The sequence below is a fragment of the Durio zibethinus genome, chromosome 18 (assembly GCF_047325235.1).
Source record: "Durio zibethinus cultivar Kanyao isolate XHJ-2024 chromosome 18, ASM4732523v1, whole genome shotgun sequence".
Lineage (NCBI taxonomy): Eukaryota > Viridiplantae > Streptophyta > Magnoliopsida > Malvales > Malvaceae > Durio > Durio zibethinus.
Genome location: NC_143179.1, coordinates 19,754,084 through 19,768,612, shown reverse-complemented (window position 1 = coordinate 19,768,612; position 14,529 = coordinate 19,754,084). Strand labels below are relative to the sequence as shown.

The 14,529-nt window shown below is 30.9% G+C and overlaps 2 protein-coding genes and 1 pseudogene across 3 annotated transcripts in view; 2 read left to right on the top strand and 1 right to left on the bottom strand.

Annotated features, from left to right (window-relative positions):
* Positions 1-5: 5 nt before the first annotated feature.
* Positions 6-2,511, top strand: EMB3010 (Ribosomal protein S6e). Its single transcript, XM_022895366.2, has 6 exons — positions 6-105; positions 194-258; positions 1,265-1,322; positions 1,431-1,539; positions 1,641-1,913; positions 2,067-2,511. Exons 1-6 carry the CDS (start codon positions 100-102, stop codon positions 2,303-2,305), a joined length of 750 nt encoding a protein of 249 aa, XP_022751101.2. The 5' UTR covers positions 6-99; the 3' UTR covers positions 2,306-2,511.
* Positions 2,512-2,763: 252 nt separating this feature from the next.
* On the bottom strand, positions 2,764-4,805 carry LOC111299869 (peroxidase 17-like). The gene is made up of 3 exons (XM_089747824.1): positions 4,555-4,805; positions 4,271-4,462; positions 2,764-3,603 (listed from the first exon to the last, which is right to left on the bottom strand). Exons 1-3 carry the CDS (start codon positions 4,747-4,749, stop codon positions 3,004-3,006), a joined length of 987 nt encoding a protein of 328 aa, XP_089603950.1. The 5' UTR covers positions 4,750-4,805; the 3' UTR covers positions 2,764-3,003.
* A 3,934-nt stretch (positions 4,806-8,739) lies between these two features.
* The window catches only part of LOC111301025 (uncharacterized), a 54,164-nt pseudogene continuing 48,374 nt past the window's right edge, over positions 8,740-14,529 (top strand). The window contains exons 1-6 of the transcript XR_016330145.1: positions 8,740-8,769; positions 9,008-9,096; positions 9,213-9,276; positions 9,391-9,506; positions 10,154-10,220; positions 10,340-10,420. The product of XR_016330145.1 is annotated as an uncharacterized LOC111301025 (transcript). The remainder of the gene's footprint in view (positions 8,770-9,007; positions 9,097-9,212; positions 9,277-9,390; positions 9,507-10,153; positions 10,221-10,339; positions 10,421-14,529) is intronic.

The window sequence follows — 14,529 nt, the reverse complement described above, 5'->3', positions numbered from 1 at the left end:
TCCTTAGCGAGGGAACCTTCAGCCTGCAAGAGAGCAGCAGCAGCAGCAGCGGCGGCATTTCTCCCCCAGGGCCGTAGCGGAAAGACCGATCAGAGAAAAATGAAGGTTTTTTCTCCTTTTATAAGATAAGAGATATTTCAATTCTTTTTGGGTTTTGTTTATTCTCTTGATTGATTTTTTTTTTTTGTTTCAGTTCAATATTGCAAATCCAACCACTGGTTGCCAGAAGAAGCTGGAAATTGACGATGACCAGAAACTGTACTTTCCTTTCTCTTTTCTTTTTTTATTTGTTTTCAATAACCGGGTTTGAGTTTATTCTATTGCTTTCAATTTCAATATTAGTGTTAAAGCCAATGCCTGACTGCTTCTTATTATAACCAATGAAAATACCGATATGAAAATTTGACTTCTTTGTTGTTATTTTGTCTATCTATATTCGGGAAATTATTTGTTCAGGTTTATCATATTGGGTGAGATTGAATTTTTTAGACTACTTAGAGAATGTGTAACAAAAAAAAAAGACGGAACCAAATTAAAATGTATAATATCTGCTAATGAAATTTGGATGAATGGGATATGAGGCATAGACTTTATGCAGCATTGGCAAAAAAAAAATCAATTCTTTATGGTTTATCCTTTTATCCGAAGGTTTGGTTTTGAGTAGCAGATTTAGACTTTGCTAAAGATTAGAACAATTGTGATGAATGTTGCCTGTCTCTTATATTGTTGAAACTTCATTGATAGTTTTGTCTTTGGTATGCGAAATGGAATTGTTTTTTATTTTTCCTAAATCTAGCAAAAACAAACGTGAGCTAATGGATTTGATTCTTAAATCTTTTCTTCTCCATTTATATGATGAAGTTAGGACTTAGAATATAATGGTGGATTAGCCTACTGGTTGTAGTAGTTGTTATTGAAAGAACATTGACAAGCAAGTTAAAGAAAGGATGATTGCACATCTGTTAAACTTTATGCTGATTATTTTGTTAAATAGGAGTTTCTTTTGGCTCTAGTTGTTATGCGTGTAATGATGTTTTCTTCACAAAATTCCTTCTTTTCTTACCTAATGCAAAGATTAAGGAAATTAAAATGTACAGTATCTTTTTATCATAGTTACTTCTTGTGCACAATGCGCTTATACATGTTAACATCTTGGTGTGGCTGTGATTGTATTCACAAGCATTTATTTATTCCCTTTTTGCAATGCAAGTTGTAGTTGTTTCTTAAGAAGAAAAATTTCTTGCATTGAACTTTTAAATTGCAGCCGAGCCTTTTTTGACAAGAGGATCTCACAAGAAGTTAGTGGTGATGCCCTGGGTGAGGTATGTTTCCCAGCTTCTTCTAGCTTCTGTATTTGTCTCAAATTAATTTCAATGGTGCATCTGGCCTTCTTAAGTGCAATTTGCTCTTCCCTTATTATCATTTAACAGGAGTTTAAGGGCTATGTATTCAAGATCATGGGAGGTTGTGACAAGCAAGGTTTTCCAATGAAGCAAGGAGTTCTCACTCCTGGGCGTGTTCGTCTTTTGCTTCACAGAGGTCTGTGGATTCTGCAAATTTCTTCCTTTTGTTTTATTGCTTGGAAATGTTTTTCTTGTATGCATTTTTAAATCAATGAATGACTGTTTTCCTTTGAACAGGTACTCCCTGCTTCCGTGGGTATGGTAGGAGAAATGGAGAGCGTAGGAGGAAGTCAGTTCGTGGATGCATAGTTAGTCAAGATCTTTCAGTTCTGAACTTGGTTATTGTGAAGAAGGGTGAAAATGATCTTCCTGGATTGACTGACACTGAGAAGCCAAGAATGAGGGGTCCTAAGAGAGCATCAAAAATCCGGAAGTTGTTCAACCTCTCTAAGGAGGATGATGTTCGGAAGTATGTTAATACTTATCGCCGAACCTTTACTACCAAATCTGGTGAGTATGAAATAATTATTTTTGCTTTATTAAGTTGTCGGGGAAGGAGTTTTTTTATCTGTGATTTTAGTTCTGAAAAAAAATATGCTCCTATTATATAATGACAGCAGCTGCCCCCGATTTGAAAATCAAAATCATGATCTTGGAATGCAGGTAAGAAAGTCAGCAAGGCTCCCAAAATTCAGAGGCTGGTGACTCCTTTGACCTTGCAGAGGAAGCGCGCCAGAATTGCAGAGAAGAAGAAGAGAGTCGCAAAGGCCAAGGCTGATGCTGCTGAGTACCAGAAGCTCCTTGCCCAGAGATTGAAGGAGCAGCGTGAGCGCAGGAGCGAGAGCTTGGCAAAGAAGAGATCCAGGCTCTCTGCTGCCGCGAAGCCATCCATTGCAGCTTAATTGTGCCACAAGGCTTTGTACTTTTGGTCAGTTGTGCATTGCTGATTCTCAAATTTTATTATTGGTTGGGGTAATTTTGATTATTCAATTTTCAGAAGTCAACAATGTTTTTTGGAGTATCACATGAACAGTATGCTTTAAATTTTTGTGACATTATGTGGGTTTGCACGACATTATGAAATTTTCATGGAGCTTCCAAGTTCCAATGGTCTCTTTTTATTTACCGTTTGACAGATGAAATCTTTTTGAATGCACGTCTCAACGGGAAATAACAAAGAGATGAATCGAATTGGCACCTTGCGCATATTGTTTTAGTCCGTTTACAATTTTGTTCTCACGCTTCTATGTCGCTATTCGGAAAATGGAAAATTCTTGACTTCAGTTTTGGCAGTCATGGCAGAAAAATTGGCCTTTATAGCGCCCCTGCCAAAAAAAAAAGAAGTCCGAAGAAAAAGGTCTTTGATAACTGCATATTTCACTAACTGCATATTTCACTAATTCATTCTCTTTGCTTGTGTCAGATTCCATTCAGAGGCATCTTTGTTATGATAAAATTGAGTATATGATTTCTTAGCCTTATTCTTAATTCTCATAACTTTTTCTATTCTATTAATAGCCTTAAATACAATAAAATTTCTTCCTTCAAGATTCCAGTAATACATCCACAGGCCGGCTATTGACCGCTCTGCAGTTGGTTCTTACGGGTATTGACCACCCTGCAGTTGGTTCTTACGGCTATTGACCATCCTGCAGTTGGTTCTTACTTCACCAGGCTGCCCGGACTGCAAGTCACCCATCTTCAACATTCCCTCAACGAAGGCATTGAAAAATTCGTTTTGGTCATTGCTAAAAAGCTTTACATATTTTCTAGTCCGAGGGAAAGTGAAAAGGGTTTGATCCGAATTCAAAAATCCTCTCCCTCCAACCAAATCCTTGAAATATTGGTTATCAAACAATCTAGGTGTTGCATCAAGATTTCCGGTTACATTTTCATCTCCACCACGTGGACAAAGCTTGTCTAGCTTTTCTCTGAACCTTGGTTCAATGGCAGGGTCAGGCTTGCCTGAGCCAGACTGGTTGTATAGCCTGAACATGATTGAGAAGCACCTTGCTTTCCCAATCGAGTGCGACCCAGAAAGGGCTACAAGATCCTTGACAGATAGATTGAATCGGCTGAAGAGATTAATGAGAAAACTTGCATTTGCTCTTGGGCTTGGCATTATATTGTTCGAGTCTTCTTGACTGGCTGTTAAGCTATCTTTTCTTCCTAGCCTCACTGCCCAATCGGGTCCTCCTGTCTGGATTAAAACATTATAAGAATCAACATCACTTTTTGGTAAATTACACAAAAACGCAAACTCCATTGTAAAGCAAATCCTCAATTTCTTTTTAAACAAAGTTAGCTAAAACAAAACAATTAATAATATCTGCTGCCCAAAACCTCGACGGTTTTACTCTGCCTAGAACTAGAATTAATTACTTGATAACAAAAGAAAAAAAAAAAAACAAAGGATTAAAAAGAGAAAACACAATGGTAAACAAAATATGGACTTATAAGAACACAATGGTTCATGCAATCATCTTTAAAAATGACATCTGTTGATCCTTAGGCTACAACCTAAAAAAAAAAATTGTACTAAACAGCTGCAATATTAATTACTTCATTACTATAATATTTTCATTTTATAGGATCAGTAATCTGTGCACTTTTTGAACGTTATTACGGGGAGAAATGTTCTTTTTAGAAGCTTGGATGGAATAAAGAATAAAATAATTTAGACAAAAATTCTGTTATAAAGGGCCCTAGTTGACAAAGTTTGGACAAAAGGCGTCCATCGTGCTGAATTTCTGGCAAAAAAACAACTCAGCAACCAAGTATCTCAATTTTGCTACGTTGCTACCATATAGCAAAATGTGAATATAGCTTGTTTTTTAAGCTAACAGGAGAAAACTAATAATAGTTACCAGAGCAACAGCATCTCTGGCAGCCATGATTATGATATCTGCACAAGAAACTATTCCTGGACAGGCCTTCTCCAAGGCTTTCTTAACCTCATCGATAACTTCGAAAGATCTTAGCGAATTTATATTGGAAAGAGCTAGTTTTTCCCCAAGCATGTTTGGTGTATCATCTAGCAGCAAAGAAGCATCACAGCCCTGTAAAAGTGGTAAACATAATCATGTACAAAGTAACAAGAACAGGTAGGCATGGAAAGTATACGAGGTTTCTGCTTTGTAAAAATTTTTACATTAACTAAGCAATCATGAAATTGAAAGCGCATGACTGAGGCAACACTTCTTGGTTCCCTAATCATGGCCTTCCTCATCACATTTCTGACTATGAATTCCGCTGCTGGACATGTTTCAGAGTAAAAACCTGGCCGGAGAGGGTCTGCAACGGCCATTGTCACTAGTAGGAGAAAGAGTGAAGGAAGGAGAGACATTACTCTTGGGGAAAATGTTGGATAGAGAATGTGAAAATAGCCAATTTAGGCTTTTCTGAGTGGGTTTTTAAACTTGTTGGACGTATTCTTGGAAAATATGGGTCATGGATGGATATGATAGCGTGACTGGTTGGCCTACGACATTAATTTTTAAATTGTTCCAAAATTTCAGTCCGCAAAATAATTTAGCAGAGACAATACTAAAAATCATAAAATATAACACTTATTACGAAACTTTTAATATCATCATACGTTATTTCTCAATCATATTCATAAATTTCACGCTACAAAACAATTATGTACCTATAGATAATTGACAAATACTAAAAAGTAGAACTTCTAATTCTATTTATTTGATACTATTATTGTCTTTTTTTTTTTTTTGTGTAGGTAAAGAACCTTCGTTTGAAATTTAAAAGTACAAATGGAAAAGAAATCAATAGAGTTTATGGAACCCATAGCATCTGTTTATATGTGTAAAGTTTAGATTGAAGTCCAAAGAATTTTTGTATATGTAAGAAATAAAAAGTAATTCAATTCAACAACTTTAACAAGGGTAGAATTTCTGTAAATTTTCTTATATCCCACCTAGTAGAATTCCATTTGACTTGCCAAGAAAGAGAACCTAAATCTTGGTTGATTTTTGGGTGAGTTATAGAAAAAGAGGAGATTCTTTTGATTGCATGGGTGCCAAAAATTATAAGGCAAAAGGAGGCAAGCCAAGCCTATTGGCTAAGAGTGTGTGAGAGGGATAGTTAACTGAAACAGTCCATAGATTGTTGTGGTTGTGGGGGAAGTCCATATATATGTGTGTACGTATGTATTAATTTCAAAGGAATATTAAATAAGATAAAATTTTATGATAATAATTGCTAATAATAAAATGAATTTGATTGCAAAAGTAAGTTTCCTTTTAATCGCAATATGAAACAAAATTTGCCTACCATTATTGATGATAATGTGGCCAATGAATCATATAAACTTTTTGGCCGAAATTGATGGAGAAAGCTTGGAAATGATATGTGGATTAGACTTTCATAGACTATTTTTACTTCACGTTTTTCTGTTTATAGTGTTGCTTGGGGAGATAAATTATTTCAAAGTTAGGCGATCTTTGTACTTTATCAAGTATAAGTGCAACATTTCAATGCAATATAAAAAAATATAAAAATTATATTTATTTTATGAAAATTATCGTATCTATCATTAAAAAATAATGAAGATGTTTACTATTTTCATACAAATTGACATATGAACTTTCAAACAAATGTATGATTTACATATGTCCAAATAATTTTATTTTCTTAATTAATTTTTATTTTTAGAATAAATTATAAACATCTATGCCTATTCTGTTGATCAACATGGTCAGGCACCTAGTTAGTGCAAGCCCAATTGCCACGCCACCTTGCTTCAAGAATTGACTCATTCCTCGTCAAGAAAAAGCACGCCTAAGACTTTTATTGACATCCCATCAAATATCATTTTAGAACTGAAAATTTAGTGTTAAATTTGACAAAAATCATGCAGTTCACACTTATTTAAAATTATTAAATATAATTTATAATCATTTACGTGAATTTTTTTCAAGTTTTACGTAATTTTTTTATTATTATTATTATTTGTTTTTATAATAAGATTAACGATAATTATTTGAAGATAAGAAAAGGGGTTGCTTGAATTCGAAGCAAGCCCCTATGGTGCCATCCAATATGTAAAAAAAAATTGTTTTTAAAAACAAACTTTTAAAAAGCTAAATCTTTTGAAAAGTTTGTCTAAGATTCTTATTAATCAAGGATAAAAATAGTCATTTAGATTTAAGAAAAGCCATTAGTGGATCTCCTATTTGAAGAATTTTTAACTATATATGGTCAAGATATGTGAATAATTAATGAGAATTTTGAACCTTAAAATTTAATTAAAAGCTAGAAATTGTAAAAAAAAAAAAACTTTTAAGCTAAAATGACTAATTTTCCTCTCTTTTTCAAGAAATTTTAAGGTGTCATGATTTTAGATATAGCTAGTGTGATTAAAGTTGAATGAATAAAATAAGAATGGAATCATGGATTTTCACTCTTAATTAATTTGCAATTTTTCGGATTTGATTTGCATTTTTGATTTGGTAGATCCCATTAAGGGTTCATTTGGATGAATGATAAGATTGATTTTAATAATATTGAAAATAATAATAAAGATGATATTAGTTATTATAACGGTGAGATTGATTATTATGATGATAAAATTAAAATCAATAGTGAAATATATATTTAATATAAAAACAAAAATAGATGTGAGATAAATTGTAATGAGAAGAGAAAATGATTATTAAATATATTAAATTAAAAATTATATATGATAAAAAATTTTAAATTATTTAATATTTTATAAAATTAATTAATTAATAATTAAATTTATTTATTTATTATATTAAATTAATAAGTTATTTTACCGTTTTTAAATAAAAATTTAAAATGAAAAATAAAGAGCTGTGTGATAGGGATATATTTATCTTTATATAATTAAAAGATAAAATAGAGAAGAAAAAAGGATGGGGAGGGGTGTTGTAGTAAAAAAATGGTCGGTAGCCAAACGAAAGAAAGATCAAGCAATTGTACCACATTTTGCGATCCAAATGACTACACAGTAGCTTTTCATTGATTTTTGAGATGTAATCGCGGGTGCAATTACATCCAAACTAGCCTAGAAGGTTTATCTCAAAATATAATTTTTATAAAATTTGAAATTTTAAAATATGATACAACTATACATTATAAAAAAAAAAACATGACGATGATATTAGTTAACAATTTTAACAAAAATTAAATATGAAATTAATAAAAACAAAAAAAAATATTTTATATTTTTTTGTTGATATAAATTATGATATAATTTTTATGTAAAATATAATATGAATATACAAATTATTAATATTTTATATGATATAAATAAATAAATTATCGAATTTAAAATTTATCAAATAATACATATTTTAAGAAAATAAAAATTTTATTTTAATTGCATGACAACTCATTATAATCGCAGTGGTTGAATTTAATATGATTGGCACGTGAATCATTCAAACATATAAGAACCACAAATAAACACGCATGGTCCAAACATAAAATCCCTTCCACTCAACACAGATATGCTCATCTTTTCGTTGTAATGAAGAACCGTAAAAGGGTGATGCCACATGTATGAACTTCACTTCATTAATAGAAAAATTAATGTAAAATTTTACAAACCAACAAATTTTTTTTTTTTAATATCTAGGTGAATGGAAGAATATAATAGATGAATTGGTGGGAATCAAACCAATTGTTATCATTTATTCCAAACCAGGACAAACTGCAACCCCGCCAACTAGTAGGCTAAACATGTTAACTACACATTTAATTTACTCAACCAATTGTGTCATCACTCCTTTGTTAGTGAGATAACTTCAATCGAAGATGGGATAAGAATATGATCAACTTTCTACATGGTTGAAAGAATCATAAAAGGAGGTCGGCTAGTGGATTTTTTTTTCTTTAAGTGAGTCTTCCATAATGTTGCAGGCTGCAGTTCATTGATTCGGCATTGTTTAGTTGAAATTATGCTTAGTGTTAGATGTGAAATAGAGCCCAAGTTGGATAATCATTTTGATTTGGAGAGAATTTTTTAATACGAGGAATTCTTGACTCTAGCCCAAGTATCTATTTCTAGGCCTTAGCCACTGAACCTTAGGCGAGCTATAAAGGTATCAACAACCTAGTATCCCACAATTTACTAATTTCAGACATGACAGGATCAAATATGGATTTCTTAGTCCTATGAAATTTTCTTTCTGGCAATTTAAAAATACCAAATGGGCTACGTTTGTGTGATATCCAAGTTGAAAGCCCATTATTTCTAAAAAAATAAAACAAAGTACACAAAAATAACTGATTTCACTGTCATCTCTCCCCACTTAAAACCTCGGAGGAGGCCACCATTCAAAAGAAAAAGAAGATGAGGCAGAAGCAATGGGAGGTCGAAGAGGTCTCATACTCAAAGAAAACATTTTAAACAAAGCAAAGAAAATGTTTGGAAACGACCAGAAACGGATTGTTCATCTGACCTTAATAACCCCAAAGCTAATAACCCAATGTAGCAGCCCTTCGCCACCCAAAACCCTTCCTCTGATGAATATTACAAAGTAAAATATATGTTTTTTTATAAGCTTTTATTTCATCTATATGTGAAAAATGGAAATGTTTTATGTAATTTTTTTTGGTAGGAACAAGGGATTGTTTCTCCTGAAGAATGGGATGCTTTCATCGAAATGCTTAGAAAACCATTGACTGCTGCTTTCAGAATTAATTCCGCGTTGGTTTTTGTTTTTCCTTTTTACTTTTTGAAGGTTTTGGTTTTGAGTTTTTTTTTTGCAAAAATCATTTATTTGCTTAGTAATACCTTTAGTCTTGACCGATCTTTTCAAGTAGCCAATTTTGTGAGGATATTCATTCACAGCTGGAGAATGACTTTATGAAATCTCTTCAAGCTGAAGTAAGTGGCAATTTGGCATAGTCTTGCTCTTACTCTTACTCTTACTTTATGTTTAAAATTTTCTAATTTTAATGGTGTTTAGTTGTCTTTTGCCTGTTACTCACTCTTTTGCAGGCAATTGAAGGGGGTGATTTGGAGCTTATCAAACCGTTGCCTTGGTACCCTGATAATCTTACGTGGCAATCAAAATTTTCATGTATGCAGATAAGGAAAAACCAAACTCTTGAGAGGTAAGTCATGTTTTTCGTGATCATGCATTTGGCAATCCCATTTAAAAAACCAAGGTAGTCCTCTAATGCCTTAGTTAAGGTCAGGGTATTTATGTGATCTTGAATTTTGTGGCGTATACATTTTGTACAGTTGGTTCAGCTGCTATAGAATCATTTGATTATTGCATAAATCTACATACTAATTGTAGAAATAATTAGTTCTGGTAAGTTAAAGTGCTTCAAATGTTATAAATACTAAATGCTTATATTATTCTTTTGTTTGTATCTGTTATATTTCTGTATTTGAATACATTCGTATCCTATATGGGTAAATGCTAAGGGAAAGATCTACTGTTGGGGTAACTGCCCATCACATTCTCGACTTGAAAAGGAAAAAGGGAAAAAGAAAAGAAAAGAAAAGAGGAAGAATGAAATCATAGATTAGCAACATTTCAACATTTCCTACATTTTACTTGTAATATATATGTGATGTGATTTAAAAGTGCTTGTTTTGTCATGTTGATCTCTTGCAACCAACACGTATGTTTGCATTATGTGCAAGCTGCCCAATATGCTTTCAAATGGTTTGTATACTCAACTGATTTTTTTTTTATTATTATTATCATATTGTCATTAGTTGATTCAAGATTTCGCTAAATTATTTTTAGGTTTCATGAGTTTTTGAAACTTGAAGCTAAAATTGGAAACATCAGTAGAGATGAGGCTGTCATCATGGTAGGTGGACTCGACTTACTAGTTCTTACTGTTTATGCAATAATTTTCTGCTATCTGTTTGTCAAGTTTTGGAAGGTTTTCTTTTTAACCAAAAAATTTTCAGTTGTTTTGTGTTGCAGGTGCCCCCTCTATTCCTTGATGTACGACTGGATCAATTTATACTTAATAGTAAGCAACTCATGATGCTTCAGATAGCTTTCGTTGTTTATCTTCTTTCCAAAAATTACAACCTTGTTCTCTGCACTTTTAATTTTATCTAACAAGTATTATCTGATCTATATCTTTCCTTTTGATTACGTTTCTTTTGTTTATTTTTTTCCTTTGTTTCGCAAAACGTATTTTTTATAAGTAATTCCGGTTTTAAGTGGTTATTTAAAAATATTTTGTCCAATTAGACTGTCTAAAAGTACATATTATTGGAATTTAAAATATGCGGTAATAAGTTTTTAACAATTATAATCTTTTAATCCATACAATATCTTTTGGAAAAAAATAGAGATCAATAAAAGTCTCCACGTGGCACCTATTTTACTCTTTTTCTTTCTTTTTTTTTTTTTCAGTTCGCTTCTTCTGAAATCGATTAAAAAAAAATGGTAAAAGGGACCGAGGAAGTTATGTACTTTTTTATATATCATAACAATAGATAAAAGTAACTCTTTCTATTATATTCCAAGTGTTTGTCATTTTGTGTTTTGTAATTGAAGATTAGTTTTAGTTGTAGCATGTAGTGGGCTGAGACATATTGAGATTTTAATTGTGTTTGTGTGTTGTTATTGTATGGCTAGAACTCAAGTTTGTAAAGATGATTGTTTAAAAAAATGTTTGGTTGGGTTGTTCCCAAATATAAAAGTTTATGTAAGTTTTTGGTTTTTTAGGTGAAAGGTGCACTTTCCACTAGCTTTTCTATTCTAGAAGATTTCTTACATGTTTTAAAGCTTTCTTCTTATTGACTAGAATTGGTTCATTTTTTCTAAATGGCTCCATGAAAAATGTTTTTGTTTACAAACACCTATCTTACTTCATAAAAACTGAAACACTCTATTATGCAATCAAAGTTGCTATATATCAGATTCAAAAGTAGTAGTGGAAAAAGTTTACTGAAAAGTCGATTCCTTTGTTCCTCTTTCGTTTTTTTTTTTCTTTTTTATAGGTGGTTTCTTTTAGGTACGTTGTTCTATTTTGAATTTTGTTTTTGACAATCGATTCCTTTTTGATTAATTCTATGAATTACTTTTGTTTTTTAGGTACTCAAATTTGTTTTTATTTCAGCCTTAATTTTATTCATTTGTTTGATAATTTCTTAGATCACCTAAAAGAATCAAAATTTTAAGAACTACTTAGCTTATTGTTGCTTTATATTCTATTCACCAAATGTTTGAAAAACCTATTTAATGAATGTTTAGTTTTTTAAGTGTTAAGTTTTTATATGTTTTTTTTCTCCTTATGCTGTCAAGTTTTTAACATCAAGAATGACCTGACGATTTTGATTTTGAATGAAGAAGGAAGAACAAACAAATGAAACTAAAAACATAGTATTCAAATAGATTTTTGAAAATTCAACTTAGCATTCTTCATTTTTATTTGTTTTCATTATCAAAGTTGTTATTTGAGCTTTTGTTGTTTATTGGTTTGTTATTTTCTTTTATTAATTTTTAGATTATTTTCCATTAACATCTATTTGCAAATAATTGGTTTCCCATGGAATTAGGCTATTACCTTTGCTTTGATTGGCGCTAATGATTATGAGATTCTGTTTAGTCATAATTTAAAATTTTGTTTGTCCATTTGTAGATGTAATAAGAGTTGTTAGATCTGTTACCCTTAGGAAAAAAGTTTAGCTAAATAATAGAGAAAATTTTGCAGACAAAAAAATGTATACATTCAACACCTAAGATAAATTATGAAAATACAAAACTTATACCTACTTTATCCTTTATGTTTATTGCCTTCTAAAATTTCTATGCAATTAATCTCTCTAAAATGTGCTTGCATTCAGCCTATATATATTTTGGAGGTTATTTTTTTACAGAAATTTCGTATTAACTATCGATGAAGATCTGCTCTTGGATAAGATTGTCAACCATTTTTATCTTTATTAGAATGAATATCAAGTTGTATACATGTGAGTGATCATGAATTTTAAGCGCAATTTTTCCCAAATTTAACTATTCATTACAATAAAAGACTAAATTTGCATTTTAGAAATCTTATATTTCTCCCCATCCTTAGCAACAAAGATATAATCAAAGTTAGACATATGAGAGACTATTCCATTAAAAAATAGGTATTTGAACAAATCACTTATAGAGCATTTGGTTCGGGAGAATTCATGCATTTTCATCCAGAATTTTATTGTTGGATATTTGATTTCAATGTTTGGTTTAAGATTGTCATAATATATAGATCCGTAAATCTATAGCTAGATTGAATAAATAGAGTCGTCACCAATATTTTTACTAGATGTGATTGGCCACCTAAGAAATCTATTATCTTAAGGAGCTCATAAGCTTGACTAAGGGTTTTTAAAAGAATAAGTTTGGGTTTATTAATCAGAATAGGGTTTGAGAGTTTGGTTATATGTGTGAAAGGTTATAGCACCCCTACATGCCCATCTGAAGGATGGTATCATATTATTTCAAATTTATCCTAAGGTCTTGAGTCTAATGGTTTTAAATTTTATGTTAAATATTAGAAATAATTTTTAAGATTCTCCATCAATCTAATAGAACTCTTAAAAAATACTTATTCACCTCAAGAGTATTCAAGAATCTCATTTGTTTCCTTGAAGAGACTCCATCGTCAGAAAAATATTTATTTATTATTCTTTTTTGTTGAAAATATACCTAATTATTCTACTATTTGGGTCAAATTAGAAATATTTTTTTTTGAATTTTTAAAATTTTCATCATTTGGGACCTATTTAGAAATTCTCTTTTTTTTTTTTGGAAAGAAAATAATATGATAATTATTTTTATTGAAATTTCATCTAAATTATTCTACTATTTAGGCCAAATTTAGAAGAAATTTCTCACGTAAAGATTTCTTAAAAATTTACTATTTGAAATTTCTAAGAATCTCATCCTTGGATAATTATCAAATATTTTCAACCAAAAATTTATTTGAAAAATAATACAATTACTTGTATTAAAATTTTATCTAAATTATTTCACTGTTTGGGCTAAATTTAGAGAAAATTTCTCATTTAGAGATTTCTTAAAAAATTTACTATTTGAAATTTCTAAGAATCTCATCCTTAGGTAATTTGTATATAATTCTAAAAATTTTTATATTTATTTATTTTTCTTTTTCAATTTTTTTTGGTTTAAAAATGAATATTAATTATTATTATTCAAACTTTATCTAAATTATTTTACCATTTGGGATAAATTTAGACAAAATTTCTCACCTAGGAATTTCATAAAAATTTACCATTTGAAATTTTTATAAATTCCCTCATTAGATAATTAATATTTATTCCAAAAATTTATTTTTTATTAAATTTAAATCATGCAAAAATAATAAAAAATAAATAAACACAAAATAAATAAATAAAATTAAAAAAAACCAAAGAACAGCTCAGCTTGCAGCTTGAAAACGACTCAAAAAATAGCTCGGGGGGTGTGTGGCTCGGCTCAGCTCTGCTTCAAGGATCGACTAGCACACGGGTCAGACACAGGTCGCGATTGGGTTGGGTTGGTCTGATGGCAAAACATGCGGATCCTGTGGGATTAGTAAAGCCAAAACGACATCATTTTACAACGATATAAAAGGCAAAAGCTTTTGTTTTTCTTTAGATGCCTCTCTTCTTTCTCTCCCTCTTCCCCTCTTTCCTCTCCCTTTTCTCTATAAAATCTCAAAATCCAGTTGAATGTTCTACCGAAATCTAGAAAAACCTACTAGAAACTGAAAAAATACGTCGAAAAATTCAAGTTTGGCTGGATAGTTTGCTGGAATATGGGTTTTCTCAAAAAATTCCAAAAAAAAATAATTGCCAAAAAATTTAAAAAAATCTAAAATTGTTTTTACTCTCCAAAACCCTTTTTTGGCTTTTGTTTTTTGTATTTCATGTGTCTTCTAACTTGATCTATGGGTCTCTTTATAAGGCTTTAAAACCACAGACTCTAAAACTGAATAAAAATCCCAATTTCCTCTGGACTTTGTCCTATTCATCCTCTTCCAATCTGCCTCAAACTCCTTAGCCCAGTTTTACACCAATTTAACCACCTATTGTTTGTTTTTTTATTTTTATTATTTTTTTAATTAATAAAAAAATAGACTCCAAACAAATTGGGTGTCTATAGTTGACCCT